At 58.6% G+C, this 15618-nt stretch overlaps 1 protein-coding gene across 9 annotated transcripts in view; it reads left to right on the plus strand.

Annotated features, from left to right (window-relative positions):
* The window catches only part of EPB41L1 (erythrocyte membrane protein band 4.1 like 1), a 62965-nt gene that overhangs the window by 36113 nt on the left and 11234 nt on the right, over positions 1-15618 (plus strand). For 5 of the 9 annotated variants that reach the window (XM_040608341.1, XM_040608340.1, XM_040608339.1 and 2 more), the window contains 11 exons: positions 84-302; positions 415-502; positions 823-975; positions 1738-1835; positions 1972-2147; positions 2566-2714; positions 3282-3317; positions 5298-5489; positions 6881-6979; positions 12116-14779; positions 15337-15444. In XM_040608341.1, coding sequence (XP_040464275.1) covers positions 84-302; positions 415-502; positions 823-975; positions 1738-1835; positions 1972-2147; positions 2566-2714; positions 3282-3317; positions 5298-5489; positions 6881-6979; positions 12116-14779; positions 15337-15444 — 3982 coding nt within the window. The remainder of the gene's footprint in view (positions 1-83; positions 303-414; positions 503-822; positions 976-1737; positions 1836-1971; positions 2148-2565; positions 2715-3281; positions 3318-5297; positions 5490-6880; positions 6980-12115; positions 14780-15336; positions 15445-15618) is intronic. The other 4 variants (XM_040608338.1, XM_040608342.1, XM_040608343.1 and 1 more) reach the window with 4 other exon arrangements.

Consider the following 15618-nt stretch of genomic DNA (forward strand, 5'->3'; position numbering starts at 1 on the left):
TATCGCCGCTTCCCAGGGAGCCCCAGCCTCCTCCGGAGGGCATGTGCCTGTGCCCTGCTCTCACCCTTTTCCCCCTCCTGCAGATACTACCTGTGCCTGCAGCTCCGTGCGGACATCATCACAGGGCGCCTGCCCTGCTCCTTTGTCACGCATGCCCTGCTGGGCTCCTATGCTGTGCAGGCTGAGCTGGGTGACTATGATGCTGAGGAGCATGTGGGTAACTACGTCAGCGAGCTGCGCTTTGCCCCCAACCAGACGCGGGAGCTGGAGGAGCGCATCATGGAGTTGCACAAGACCTACCGGTGAGCCCCAGAAGAGGACAGGCTGGTGGCCAGGAAGGAGGAAGGCACTAGACAGCTGGTCCATGCGTGGTGGGGCGCCCAGCCATGTGTCTCCCTCTCTGTCTTCCTGCAGGGGAATGACCCCCGGGGAAGCGGAGATCCACTTTCTGGAGAATGCCAAGAAGCTCTCCATGTACGGGGTGGACCTGCACCATGCCAAGGTACGGGGCCATGGGGCTGCCAGAAGAATGGCCAGTGCCACCACCCAGCCCTGCCTGCACACCCCTCCCCACCCAGCCCCTGCCTTCCACAGTGAAGGTGCAACAAGGACATGGTCCTGGGCAGCTGGCTCGGGGTGGCCCTGCGCTGGACCAGAGGACCTCCAGAGATCCAACCTCATCCAGTCTGTGATTCCGTGACCTCACTGTCAGCAGGTCTCCTGTGGCAGAGCACAGAGCAGGAAGGAGCGTGGCACTGCTGGCTGGACTGGTTGTTACTGGGCAGCTGAGCAGTCCCCTCCTGTCCCTCTTGCCTCCTCCAGGACTCAGAGGGTATTGACATCATGCTGGGTGTCTGCGCCAATGGCCTCCTCATCTACAGGGACCGGCTGAGGATCAACCGCTTTGCCTGGCCCAAGATCCTCAAAATTTCCTACAAGAGGAGCAACTTCTACATCAAGATCCGCCCGGGTGAGGTGGGTGCCATGCACCGGTGCAGCCCCAGGGCACGGCAGGCTGCCTGCTCTGCTGAACTGGGGCTGCCTGGTGGGGAGGTCCTCGCCTGGCTCCAGCCTCTGCTCCGGGGTCCCAAGTTAATGACCATGCTGACCATGAGAGCACATCTCCTGTGGCATATGGAGGCTTTCCAAAGGTGCTTTCCTGTTCATTCTCATGGGCAAAGTGTCTTCATCAGGCTGAGGGCACCCTAGGCTCCTGTCCCACCAGCCAGATGCCATGATTCGGCTGGCAGGGGGAAGTCACCCAGGAAGGGGGGTTGAGGGCCATTTTTGGTGTCTTCCGTGCTTCACAGAAAACCATCAGGAGGCTGTTTCGTTTGCTTTCCAATTTTATTTTCACTCTTTTTAAGTGCACGGATAGGAGAATGCATTTCCACCCACATTTTCCAGCAGGCAGGAGGGAAAGGACAGTAAATCTGAAACAGAGATGCCCTCTCACCAGACCGAGCTGTAAAAGGTTTTTGTTTCTTGAGGGAATTTATCTTGCACTGAAAAGCCATCCACAGTTGAGGAAAGTGCTTAGGCCAAAAGTGTGGGGGCGTGATCCCACCACCTAGTGGGGCTGGGCATGGACCTTTCCAGCACTGCTTTGAAGACAACTGGTTTTTTGCATGGTCATGGCTTCTGCCAAGGCAACCTGAGTGCCTCTGCAAGGTCCCATCCCATCATGTCCTCTAGAGCAGGATCTGCCTGTAATGGTGTGCCTCTGTCTTCCCCAAGTACGAACAGTTTGAGAGCACCATTGGCTTCAAGCTGCCCAACCACCGCTCCGCCAAGCGTCTCTGGAAGGTCTGCATAGAGCATCACACCTTCTTCAGGTGAGGAGACCTTTGCCAGACTTCCCTTCTTGGAGGCAGACAGGCTCTGCCCCTGCCACAGTGGGTACATGTTGGGGGCAGCTCTGGGGGGCATGGCTGGGGCTCGCTGACGGCACTGCGCCTCTCTCACCCCTAGGCTGGTGTCCCCGGAGCCACCCCCCAAGGGCTTCCTGGTGATGGGCTCCAAGTTCCGCTACAGCGGGCGGACGCAGGCGCAGACACGGCAGGCCAGCGCCCTCATTGACCGCCCGGCTCCCTTCTTCGAGCGCTCCTCCAGCAAACGGTACACCATGTCTCGCAGCCTTGACGGAGGTATGCCCCAAATTGGGGAGGGGGAGGGAGATTGGTCCGCTGGCGGGAGCGAGGGGGATGCTGTTCAGCTCATCTCTGCGAGCTGTTTGGCTCATTTGGCAGGGTCACAGCAGCCATCAGGCTTCCTTCTGGAGGCTGTCCCCAACCACATCCCTGTGGCAGAGGGTCTGTCCCCACCCCAAGTGATGGCTCAGGCTGCACATGAGCCGGGGGCCGTGGCAGGGCTGGGGTCAGGCAGCTTGGGGAAGGGGCTGCGCCTGGCTCCCCGTCCCTGGGGACCCCTGGGATGAGCCATCCCTGCTGCAGGGCGTGCGGGGCTCCTCGGTCCCCGGGTCTGAGCAGGCAGGGCGGGGGGCAGGGGATGGGGGAGGTTGGGGGGGGCAGGGCTGTGGTGACCCAGGCTCTCCCCCACGGGCAGAGTTCTCGCGCCCAGCCTCTGTCAGCGAGAACCACGACGCCAGGGCGGAGGGTGAGAAGCAGGACGAGGACGGTGAGTTTGGCAGCAGGAGAAGGTCTGAGATGGAGGACGAGGAGGTGACCACCCCAACGAAAATCAAGGAGCTGAAGGTACAGACAAGGCGGAGAGAGGAGGGTGGCCGTGGAGGGGTAGGCTGGATCACATCTGGAGAGGGCAGACGGGGGACCTGGCACAGGCAGCAGGGCTGGGCTGCAGGTAGGATCGCCCCAGGGCATGGTTCCCCGCAGCCCCTTCTCTGCCGACAGTGCCTCAGGCTGGTGGGACCCCTAGGACACAGCTCACGGCCTCACCGGTGGAAATGGGGCTGTCGCAGGGGCTTGGCTTGACTCTGATTCCCCAGCACCCTCCAGGTGGTCTCAAAGCTTGTCCCCAGACAGGGCTGGACCCGAGAGCAGCCCTGCTCTGGGACAGGGATGGGGATGAGGACAGGCCAGGCACACCAGTACCCACCACTGCCTGGGCACAGCCCACCCACTCCCCGTCCTGGCCCCCAGGCTGGCCCAGGGACACTCCAGCCCATTTCAGCCCCACAGTGCCGGGGGAGGGGGGGTCTGGTCCTTCTGCACCCTACAAGCCCATCAACTTAACTGTGATATTTGTGACAAGTTCCCTCGACTGACCCTGCTGGTTACTTTTAACCCTCTCTTTGCTGCCAGCCGGAGCACGAAACAACCCCCAGGCACAAGCAGGAGGTATTCTGTCTCTGGAGTATCTTAGTCCTCATCGGTGCATCATATTGTCCATCCTTTCCAAAGCAACACTCTGTGTCACCCTATTTACTGGAATACAAGATGCACTGGGGCGGGGGGTCGGATGCTAGAGAAGCCCGATGAGCAGATAGCTGGGGGCCTGCCCCAGCGCACACATGGCATCTTCTATCCCACTAAGTAAGGTAGTCCTAATCGTCTAATCGTCTGTGTGAGCAGGAGCCCTCCCAAGGCGCAAGGGCCAGGCCCCCGTGCTGAGTCCCTGGCCTGTTGCGAAGACCTGGCTTCTGCTCATGTTACTGACTCCGCCGTGTCCTTGCCTCGTGTCTCTTCTCCGTCCAGCCCCGCAGCCCCAGCTCTCCCATGGAGGCTAGTCCCATCACTCCCGCTGGCGCCCTGACCTGTGCTCCGCTTTTGCCTGACCTCAGCTGCCTTCATCCCCTGCCCTGCCTGGTGGCCCTGCTCCCACAGCCCCCACTCCTGCAGCGTGGTGCCCCCACAGAGAGCCAGGCTGGAGCTCCCCGCAGCACCGCAGCTGCCGTCCCGCTGCGCCGGGGGCAAACGGGTCCCTGAGCTGCCTTCGGTGCCGGCAGCAGCCGGCACTGGCACCCACCCCCCGTGCCCAGGGCAGCTGCCTGCCTCTGCCCGGCCAGCAAGCGGGCTGTCGCAGGGAAAAGGGAGGCTGTGCCCTCCCCTGCACGAACTCCCGTGTGCGTGGTGGTCCCCATCAGGAGCGGTTCATCCCAGCCAAAAATCCAAAGCTGCTCCCCCGGGATTTTCCCTCAGCTGGCAGTGGGAAGCAGACCCTTGCTGGAGGTGTCGAGGGGGGCGAACGCAGCCAAGCGGTGGGGTTTGCCACGCTGGTACCACACGGCCCTCACCATCCTGCTTGGCACCGCAGGGCAGACCCCGCTGGGGCGGTGGGCACCAGTCCTGGTCCCTCCCCTGCCCGCCTCATTGCTTACCCCGCTGCATGTGCATGTGCTGCTCCCCCGGTGTACCCCGAGCCCAGAGGTGGGCAAACACAAAGCACTTCACAGCTCAGGCATGCGGGTCCCTGGGGGCAGCTTTTTCACGAGTTGCGCTGAACCTTCAGGATCTGGAAAATCTGTTAAGAGTTTTTCATGGGACTTCCTTGGGTCTCTGGGCTGTCGCAGAGGAGAAAAACCGGGGAGGTATTTTAGGTGACCCCTTTTGAACCTCAAAAGAGGTTTGAGTTTGAAGCAGAAGCCTGGGTTCTTGCTCTTGCTGGTTCTTGCTCTGAGCCAGTTTGCCCACCTCTGCGGCAGGACGAGGGGAGCCACCCGGTGCCTGTACGGTCGCAAAATGATGCTCTAATGCCTGAACCCCAGCTTGCACTTGAGTGCACTGAGCTGTCCTCTCTGCGTCAGGTGAGACCCCAGCCCACCCCAGGCTGCCATTGGGCCCAGGCTGGTCCGTGGTGATCCAGGCTTGGATCTGTGCTGGACGTCTCTGACCAGCCCTTGACCTCCTGCCCTTTGGCAGAAGCCCACTTTGAAGGAGCTCCATTGGGAATGCCGGTTTCCTGCCTTGCTGGGACAGAGGCACGGGCTCCCTTCGTGCCTGGCACAAGAGAGCAGCAGAGGCGGCCGCTGGTATTGCCAGTGGAGCCCAGTCCCTTGCTGGTCCCAACGGAGAGCCCGCTCTTCTTCCAGCTGGCTCAGCTGGTCCTCAGCAGGCCGTGCCAGCGATGCCGAGGGGCGCGCTGTGCCCTTCGCAGGGGGCAGCTGGCCACACGTATTCGCCCTCGTGCTGCCTTTTCGCTGCTCCTTGCAACGGTCTTAGTGGGAGCTGCAGACCAGGGTGCTCTGCCACGCTGCTCGTTTGGCTCTCGAGACCCTGAATTCAAGCCTGGTGTGAAGCAAACCATCCCAGTGCCCCTGCTCATCTCTTCTGCCTTGGCTGGTGCTTTATCACAGTTATCTTCTTCTTTCCTTCCCCAAGTTTTTAGACAAGCCAGAAGATGTTTTGCTGAAGCATCAGGCCAGCATCAATGAGCTGAAACGGACCCTGAAGGAGCCCAACAGCAAGCTAGTTCACAGGGACCGGGACAGGAGGCTGCCTTCCTCACCAGCCTCTTCCTCACCCAAGCATGAGGATGAAACACCAAAGGGAACCCCAGAAAAGGCCAGCGAGGTTTGTTCTGCTGCTTCTCTTACGGAGGGGAACACGCTGTTTGCGGGGAGGTGTTCCTCAGCTGTTGGGCTCTGAGTCTCTGCCTCCAGTGCTACCCTGCGGGAGCAGGGTGGAAATGACCTTGTGGGGACACAGGGTGGAGGGAGGGGGCCTCTGGCCAGGCTGCTGGCTCTGAAGTTTTGGGTGAGCTAACCGTTATCACACTGCTGGTGGTGATCTGCCCTTGTGCCTGGGCACTGCATGGGGCTGAACTTTGCACCCTTCTCTGGAGGGCCGTGTTTTGGGGGTGCCTGAGGGTTGGGCTGTGGCTTTTGTTGGCCCACAAGATGGGGCTGGCCTCAGCCCTCGTACTGTCAGGGCTGCTGCGTGGCAGCACCCAGTGCAGCTCTTGCCTGAGGGGTGTCCTCAGCAGAGCAGGACCAGGCACCGGCGGCGAGGTGCCCCACGATGCTCTCACCAGCTGGGACCCAGGTGGTGGGAGCAGGTGCAGGCGTGAACGGTGCCACTGCTCTCATGCAGACTGCACGCATGTCCTCCCCTCCGGGTGTTTTGCCTGTTGGCTTTGTGGTGGGACCTGTGAGTGTGAAAGGAAAACACCTGGGGAACTGGAACTGGGGGTGCTAGGACGTGCAGAACCCCCAGTGCTGTGTGAGGGGCGCAGATGTGGTGCAGCTGGGTGCTCTGTGGCGCTGGGCTCTTGGTTGGCTCGGTACAGGCAATACGTGGCAAGGACATGCCCGCTGCCAGCCTGGATGCCCTCTCCCTGTCAGGGACCCTCCCTGCTTGCTCTCCCCTCTGTGATGTTCTGTCCCCCGTGGGGGCTCTGGAGCCAGTGCTGTGCCCGTGCCAGTGGCCGTGGCTCCAGGCAGGGTGGATGCCACACATGGGACCTGGCTCCCTCCCAGGACAGTCGTGCAGAGCCAGTGAGGTGGGGCTGGGCTGTGCGGAGCATGCGGGACGCTGTGGGGCGGCTGGGCCAGGGGCTCTTTGCAGGGGATTCGTGATGTGCATGCACGCCTGCTAGTCCCCAGTGCTGACCAGAGAGCAGGGGCTGCAGGGTGACCCGGGCAGAGCGAGGTCACAGCCCCTCATCAAAGCACCAAGCTTGGAAGAGGAATAGGGACTTCAGCCCACATCTCTTTTACAAGCAAATATATAAAGTGCAGAGATGTAAATGGAGCATCTAGAGCTGGCATAGCTGTGGCCTCTGTTCTATCTATCCACTCATCCATCCATCTACCCTTCCATCCACCCACCTACCCACCATTTGTTTCTTTCATTCCTTCTCATGTGCTTTCTCTCTCTCTCCCTCCCCCTCTCCCTCTCCCTCTCTCTCTCCCTCTCTCTCTCTCTCTCTCCCCGTGGGTGCTGGGGTTCCCGTGCTGGCACAGACGATTGAAGAGGACACCCTAGACGGTTTTGCATCTGAGCACGGAGCTTCCCTAAGCATGGAGTCTTTCACGCAGAAAAGCCTTGTCTCCTCTCCTGAGGTTGTCACCATCTTCCTTCTCTCCCCACCCCTCGCTCTCACAGTGTGACCCCCCCCGTGGGGCCCTCCAGCCTGCCAAGGGGGTTTCTGCCCTCTGAGCAGAGCCTGAGCTGTTCGCTGCCCCCCCGGGCGGGTCCCCCCTCCAGTGACGGGCAGGATCCCTTGCCAGGACAGGGCTGTCGGTGAAATCTGCCCCCCTGACTGTTTCTTCTGGGCTGTGAGACAGGATCCTGGGAGAGACCTTCCAGTGGAGCCCTGCCGCGCACCCCCGGGTCTGGCTGCGCCCTGGGTGAGGGGGCCACGCTGGAGGCCAGTGCTGGGGGTCCCAAGGCAGTGCTGACCCCATGGCACAGGCACTCCACAGGGGCCTGCCCCAGGTGCAAGCAGGCAGGCAGCTACAAGCTGTCTTTAGCAATCCCTTGTGCTTTCCTTTCATTTTGGCTAGTTACAGTTCCCGGGGCCCAGGCACTCTGAAACAGGGCGTCTCTGGAGGCATCAGGAGTGTCAGACTTAAGCCTCTGCTGAGCAGTCACGCTGCCTTTGATGTCCTCGCACAGTGCCCACGGGTGAGGAGTGTGGTCTCTTGGCACTGCTTGCCTGCAGGATTTATCTCGCGTGATGGTGGTTGTTTCCCAGGACAGCCAAGAGAAGATGCCACTGAGCAGAAGAAAATTGGTCTTTGAGACTTGGTTGTGGCGTGGTTGGATCCCGCCAGCAGTGCTGGGCTGCACATCCTGCCGGGAGCAGGAGCAGCACCAGGCAGGGGGCAGGTGGGGCAGGAGCGAGCTGGTCCCACTCTCGCTCCCTGGCATCTCCCGTAGTGCAGGAGTTGCCGGTGTCAGCAGGCTGTGCCCCAGCAGCAGAGCTGGAGCCTGAGCCCGAGCCTGGGCTGGCTGGAGCAGGCGGTGTGGGTGCGAGCGAGGGCCCGGGCACAGCCTCAGGCTTGAGCACGGGCGCCGGCACCTTCAGTGAGGCTTGCGCTCTGCAGCAGCACCCCCGGTCCATGCTGGGACCCTCTAGGTGCCAGTATTTAGGAGCTGGCGGGCAGAAACCACAGAAGGGAGGTGTGCTCACATCTTTTGATTCAAAGAGTCTTCTCCTCCACCCTCCAGAGACCCTCGGGGTGCTGGGGCTGTGCGGGGGTGCAGGTGCCAAGGTTGCTCACTGATGATTTCTCTCCAGGCATTAGTGGCTGAGACTCAGGAACTGATATGTGAGAACGTGTCCTCTACCAGCCTGTGGTCACCATGAGGAATCTGTGACCCCGAGAGGGTGATGACATGAGGACAGCACATCTGCAGCTCTTGGAGCTCTCATCATACTCAGCTAGAAAGTTTTTTGGTGCCTGTGGGCTCTAGATCCACTGAGACTGGGTTGTCTGTTACCCGCAGCTACCCGCGTCTCCACCCTCCTCTCCATCCATCCCTCAGTCCTTGCTCCTGCTGGAGGACCGGAATGGGCTGGGAGGTTCCAGCGGTCTCTTCAGCTTTGTGTGACAAAGCAACCCAGTGTGTCATCTCTGTGTCTCAGGCTCACTCATTCTCCTCTGCTTGTTGTGAGGCTCATGCTTTCCCCTTGGGTGAGCTGGGTCTGCCTGAGCAGAAAGGAAAGGTGGCAGGGACACTGAGAGATGCCAAAGGGAGAAGCCTCCTGCCTGTCCTGGGCTCTGCTGAGGTCATGGACCTTGTTGGCAGGGGCAGAATGCTGTGTCTGCTCCATGCTGTCATTTCCTTTGTTTCTACCAACTTGCTGTCTCTTGTGATGTGCAAGCCACGGTGAGAATGGACTTCCCAAATGCTCCTGTTCCTAGAGCAGATGCAGTACGTGTCGGGGGGGAAGTGTGAAAGTAAATTATCCCTTGGGAAATCAGGGTTGCTCTATGGACAGACCCTTCCCAGCATCATCACTTCTTAGACTCAGCTCCTGCCTTGGGACATGCTCTGTCCTGCCAGCCTACTGACCTCTAAAGCTCCAGAATTTATCTTTCCTGGAGGACATACCCAAGTATCCACATATTTGCTCCAAACATCCCTGAGAGTCCTCAGGCTCTGGAGACACAAGGGCTGCTGTGAGCAGTGGAACCAGAGCTGTGGCTGGACCTGGCACTGAGCACTCTGGAGCAGAGTTCAGATCACACCACAGAGTAGTTGGCTGTTCCCTTGGAGTGGGCTGTGCTCATCCCAACAAAATTTGAGAAAACTTGGAAATAAATCTGGAGCTTTTGGATTTTCCTTACTGGTTAAGAGGTGCTGTCATGGATGAACACGTTGTTCCAGGCTTCAGAAGACTTGTCTCAAGGCTTTTTGATCTACAACATATATCTCAAGCCTTAACTCAGAGAAGGAGCCTGAAGAAACTCATCATCTTTGTCCAGGGAAGGTCTCTGAAGGACTCTGGTTTGCAGCCAGAGAAGGGAATTGAGAGGACCTCACTGAAGAGGTTTGTACATGTGTTCACAACCTGTCCATCCTTGCCTTGGCTGCAGAAAAGGTTCAGCAATGAGACCACAGTGCAGGAACAGAAGAGAAGCTCTGTACCCTCAGGGAAGCAGCGTTCTGGTTGAATTGCACTGGAGCATCAGTACTGAACAGGAAGACTGGTGCTGAGGGAATGCCAGGGACCAACCTGGGCTTCCCAGCAGGCCCGGCACAGCTGCCGAGTTAGTGATAACGTTGCTTTCATGGTTCAAACCCAACTCTGAAAGATCTGGGTGCAACCTGGTGCCCCTGGCAGTCACTGACTGCCTCTGTTGCTGTTTCCATGGACTGAGAAGTAGAACCTGCACTGGAGGCAGGTGTGGCCGAGAGCAGGTGGTGCATGGGAGCGCAGGGTGAAAGGATGTCGGAGAGGCTTGTGTGAGCAATGCTGTAGGGAGCTGCCATGGCACAGGTCTCCTGAAGACCTAGCTCCTCCATCACGAGTGCACAGGGCTGCCTGGCTGTGGCAGGGTGCAGGTGCTATGGCACAGTCCCTGGCAAGGATCCGTCTTCCATCAGCGGAGGGTGCCCCTACCACCCTGTGTGCAGTACGGCTTGCGATGCACGTGTGCCGCCCCAGCAGCTGCCCTGGCAGTGCGAAGAGCCTGCCTCGGGTGCCCCTGCCTCGGGTGCCCCTGCCTCGGGTGCCCCTGCCTCGGGCGCCCCTGCCTCGGGCACCCCTGCCTCGGGTGCCCCTGCCTCGGGCGCCCCTGCCTCGGGCGCCCCTGCCTCGGGTGCCCCTGCCTCGGGCGCCCCTGCCTCGGGCGCCCCTGCCTCGGGCGCCCCTGCCTCGGGCGCCCCTGCCTCGGGCGCCCCTGCCTCGGGTGGCTCGGCGTTGCGGCAGGGGCCGGCAGCGGGCTGTGCCTGCAGCCTCCACGGTGCCGCCTGCCCAGGCACAGCCCTGCTGGCACTCAGGTGGGATTCTCAGGGCGGCAGCTGCACTTGTGCCAGAGCCCGTGGCGGGGGGGCAGGCGTGAGGGCTGCCGCTTGCCCGGGTGCTACCGGGGCAGGGCCTGGGGCAGCGTGCCCAGGGAGCTCCGCTTTCTTTGGCACCTGGCAAAGAAGTCAGGAAGCGGCATTTTTCTGCCAGGGACATTCATCAGTTTCTGATTCCCCTCCTTGTGGAAGCCCTTCCGCTAGTAATTATTCTTCCTTCTTTCTCTCCTCTAATCTCATCTTCTTTTCCCTTCCTTCTCGCTCTGCTTCCCTCTACCCCCCTGTTTCCCCTTACCCAATATTAGGTTTCCATTTCGGGTGCAAGGGCTCCAAACATTCACCCCGACCTCCCCGTGTGGGGCATGGCTCACGTTTTCATGGACTGTTTTTCATAGTTTGTGGGGAGCGGACAGCCAGCCCCCGCACTCGGGTGGAGGGCATCCTGGTGCCACAGGTCAGCCTTGCGCAGCCTGCAGGAGTGCTGCTGGCTCTGCCCGCGGGCTGGTGTTGGGCAGCCCGTGCCACGGGCACAGCCAGCCCCATGGTGAGCTCCGCAGGACCGTGCCCGCAGCATTGCCCTTTACGCCTGCATTGCCTGGGGTGGCTATGGAGGCTGCTGGGCTTCCTCATCAGTGCAAATGTTTTCCTGCTGCTGTCTTCTTGTGGGTTATCTTCTACCTTCTGTTCCAGAAGTGGTTAAATTTTAGCAGTGCTTTGTTCTTGGCACTTGTGAAGTCTTTAGCTGTCTTGAAGGACAAATATGTGAGTGTACAAAGTGTCTGTAGTAACAGGAATCTAGCATCCTCCCCTGCACAGCAGCAAAGATTCACCAGGTGGTGTATCACATACCACTGTGTCCTTGCTGTGGGATGCTCCGCAACCTTTACTTGGTCCTTGCTGCAGTACCCGTAGCTGTCTCAGCTGCCAAGCCCGTGCTGGTCTTTTACATTTCACAGCTAACCTTTCATGTGTTGCATTTCCTGAACCGCTTGGTTTCAGCATATCTAGAAACCTCTCTGAAGTAATTGCTTCTGATGAAATTTCCCTGGAGATCGGAAAAGGAAGGATGGACTTTGGAGTGACCCTGAGATGCAGCATCTGGTAGGAAGGGGAAAGGGCCTTTCTGATGCCTAAAGATGTTTTCTTTACTTGCTCATGCTCCTGGAAATCTTGACGTAGTCTTAGGGCACGTTCATGAAGCTGAGAGTGAAACTACTCAAAACACAGACTGTTGCCTAGGATGAAATCTCACCCTTTGTTCATGGAGATTGCTAGAGCCGGCTGAAAACAGGAGTCAGATGGGGAGCCCCAGTGGGTTTAACCAGCTGCATTCCCCTGCCTCATGAGAGATGCCCCAATGGCTGTTAATGTGTCTGCTGGGAGCATTGCTCCCACCTCTGTACTTCCAGCAAAGCTGCAGCTATTGCAGGTGTGTCAGTCAGCCACTGTCCTGAGCAGAACATGGTCCCTGCAGAGAACAGAGGGGCTCCGTCACTGCATCAGCCCCTTATTTTCAGTCCCTTCTCTCCATCAGCGTGTTGCCAGGCTCTTTGTATAGACTCTGCCTCAACTGTTGCATGAATAATAATAATAATAATAATAAAAAATGATGTAGTCAGCCCTGTCTGATGCAGATCAGCTTTCTGTTACTCATGACAGCAGTCATCAGCAGTTAGGTATAGTATGTTTGAATGCTAACTCTTCTTGCTCCAATTGCAATGCAGGGCTCGGAGCATTGGGTATTTATAGAGAGAGAAACTCCTAGGCTGGAAGCGGTAGCTCTAAAGAAAGCTCTGGGAGTCAAGAAAGAAGAAGCACATGCAGGTACCTCAAAGGTGAAAATGAGCGTGAGCATATTGAGAGTGGAGATGGCAGGAGGCAAAGCCAAGGAACTGGCAGGCCAGGAAGAGCCAGCAGATGCAGCCCTGGATACCCGGACAAGAGCAAAAATGATTGCTAGTCCAGAGGATTTTGAGTCCGTCTGGGAGGATGAGATCTATGAGAAGGAAAGCAGGGGGGAGCCCAGCCAGGAGGCAGAGTGCCTGCCAGCTGCAAGCGCAGAGGAGGAGCCCCAAGGGCAGGGCGAGGAAGCAACCACCAGTGAGCCAGGTCTGCCCAAGTCACGTCAGCAGCCTGAAGAGAGGCAAAGGGCCAAGATTTTGGGGCCAGAGCCTCCTCAGGGAGAGAGTGAGGTGTTCTCCAAGGACCGTGCTTCTGCAGCCTCCAGGAAGCAGGAGGCCAGAGCGCCGTCCACAACCACAGAGCTTGTTAAAATTAAAGTGAAGGCTGGCGACGACAGCTCAGAGACTTCTGCGAGCCAGAGGATCATCTACTTAGGAGATCCAGAGGGAGAGGAGGACAGTAATGCACACCTGCTCACAGGGGCTGGTGGACGGCTTGGCTTGGAGGAGAGACCAGAAGCCACTGTGAACATGTCTGGGGAGGGATCCGAGCACGTAGCACCTGAAGCAGAAGGGTTCCATCCCTCTTCCTCGGCCAGTCAGCGACACAGGGCAGTGTTTGGAGAACCTGCTGAAGCACCGGAGACGCCTGGGACAGGCTGTGATGGGACCAGCCTGGCGGGACGTCCCACCATGAGGCAGGAGGAAGGGCTGCCCCTGCAGCAAGAGGAAGCATCTGCTGGGCTGGCAGGCTGCGAAGCACCCGAGGGAGGTGAAGCCCTACTGTGGTCCCGAGGGGCGGGACCAGAGGAGACACATCGGCAAAGTTCAGTGGGAGGCTTGAAGTTGTGTGACCTGGCAGGGGATGGCCGCAGGGCTGAGGAGCACAGAGGCAGCCCAGTACAGAGCCCGGACATCTGCACCGCAGTGGGGGAGCTCTCGGGAAGGACTGGGGCAGACAGCAATGAGGAGGAAAGTGCCAGAGTGGTTCTTCAGATGGAAGAGATAGAGACCAAGTCACCTCTGTCAGCTGTGCCTTGTCAGGGCCACCCTCACACCACCGTGGGGTCAGAGGGGGATAAGCCCAGCGCTCCTGCCCCTTCGCCCTTTCCCCAGCCATCCAGCCCTGTCCCTGCAGAGCCAGCCCCAGGCACTGAGCCTGAGGGCAGAAACCTGTCCCAGGGCAGCGGCCCTGTAAGAGCTGTGGGCACACCCAAGGACGTGAACCCCTCAGCGGAGGTGGCACACGAGGAGACAAGCCCTGCAGTGAGCAAAGGAGCACCCAAGGACATGAGCCCTGCAGCAGAGGTGGCAGTACTTAGGGGCACTGGTCCTGAATCTGAAGAACAACCCCAAGATGTGGGCTTTGCCACATGGAAACCACAGCAAGGTGCAAGTCCTGTTGCAGGAGGACCACCCCAAAACACAGATGCTACAGCAGAGCTGATCCAGGTCAGAGACCCAGCCACAGGGGAGATGGACCCTGTTGCAGCGAGGGCAGCCCCGAGCAAAGTTCCTGCCCCAGAAGAGCTGCTCAGGGAGGAGAAGCGCACGACAGAAGAGCTCTCCCAGGACTTGGGGCCCACATCAGGGAAGCTGACCAGAGTTGAAGACAAAAGTCCTTGCATGGAAGAACTGCCTCTCCAGGCAGAAGCAGCAGAACAACAGGCTGAGGCCGTGAAAGGAGACCTGCCCCAAGAGGGTCCCAGGGCTGGAGGGCTGCCCCACAGTGCAGATCCCAACGCACAAGAGCCACCCTGGGACTTGGAGTTCAATGTGGGACAAGATTTGCAGGGCAGGAGTTCTACCACAAGAGAAACCACCAGGGACAGGGACCTTGCTCCAGGGCAGCCACCACAGGATAAGTCTCCTCCCAGAGAAGCTGCTGATGTCCCGCACTCCCACACCCCTGTAGCAGGATTGTGTCAAGGAAGCGAGCCATTCTGGTTCTCTAACTTGATCTATGAAGGCAAGGAAGAGCTGCAAGCAAACAATGGGGCACATCAAACACAGTCTGGGTCATCGATGTGTGTGGCTGGGAGGACAGGAGCTGTGTCCCAGGAGCATGGAGATGTCACTGTGGCCACGGGTAGCTTGCAGGGCAGCGAGACCTACAGGAAAACCTCGGTGGCCTCTAAGATTAAGATGTTTGAGCAAAGCGAAACGGAGCGAAGGGCAGCCCAGGAGGGACAAGAGTGTGTGACTGAAGCTGAGACGTCAGCAAAAGCAAAGGGAAAGACAGGTCTGGCACAGGAGATGCTTTTGAACACGGGCCTCACCTCCCCGCTGGCAGTGCCAGTTACTTCAGTGGCATCCGTGTCCAGTGTGGTCTCCTTGGCCCTTGAGCAAGGGGCTGGTTCAGGAGACACCTCCCAGCCCCTCTCTCTGAAGGAAGATGTTTCTGTTGACCTGGAGCATGAAGGAGAAGACAGTGCTGACCTGGCCTCCCCTGACTCTGGCTGCGAGCTCACACTGGCAGAAGCGGTGGTAACTCTTCCAATGAACTGTCCGGATGGAAAGTTCATGCGCATGTTGTGTGGCTCTTTATTATCATGTTCAGTGGCTCCTCACACATCCATTGACTGACAGCAGTGGCTTTGCATCCCCTGTCCTTTTCTGTATGTGTGTGTGGTCGGGCTTATTTGCTGAATGCAGACCCGCTGGCCAGTTGGTTCATCAGCTTTTGTTTTGTGACCCCCTCCGACATTTCGGCTCCCTGGAGAATGCCACTCGCTGAACCCGAGAGCGGGCACCCAAGCTTCATGTCCAGGAGCAAGAAAGGGAGATGGGGGGTGGCTGAAGGAGCTGTGACTCTGTCACGGACACGCACACACACCTCGCAGCAGTGTGCCCACGCTTCCAGCTTCACCCTTGCATTTCTTACGTTGATACCCCTTCTTGCTTAGCTCGCCAGCCTCACCCACCCTCCCCTGTCTTCGGCAAGCTGGTGGCTGGTGATGAAATAGCTTTCTTCGTTCTCCTAAGTGCTAGATGAGCTCCTGTAGAGTTCGTTTCCTTACAACTAACCATTTTCTCTAATCCAGAGCAAATCTCAGGAACCAAGTGGGGAAGAAAAGGATTTATCTGACCCATCAGTAATATCCAGCCTGAAAGAAGAGAATCTAAAGACTGCTGTTCCAGTGGTCTTCCAGGTCTCAGTGCTGTTTTACTAACTGCTTCTTACCGTAGTAGTATGAAAGCTCACCTTAAGCAGCTGAGGGCTGTGTGCTTCCAGCTCCTCTCCCCATTGCAGAGCTGTTGTGTATATATTTATACATACACACACACACACACGAGAACACGTATGCAGGCGTGTTCCTCTGGAG

This window comes from Falco naumanni, chromosome 10 (genome assembly GCF_017639655.2).
Source record: "Falco naumanni isolate bFalNau1 chromosome 10, bFalNau1.pat, whole genome shotgun sequence".
Taxonomy (NCBI): domain Eukaryota; kingdom Metazoa; phylum Chordata; class Aves; order Falconiformes; family Falconidae; genus Falco; species Falco naumanni.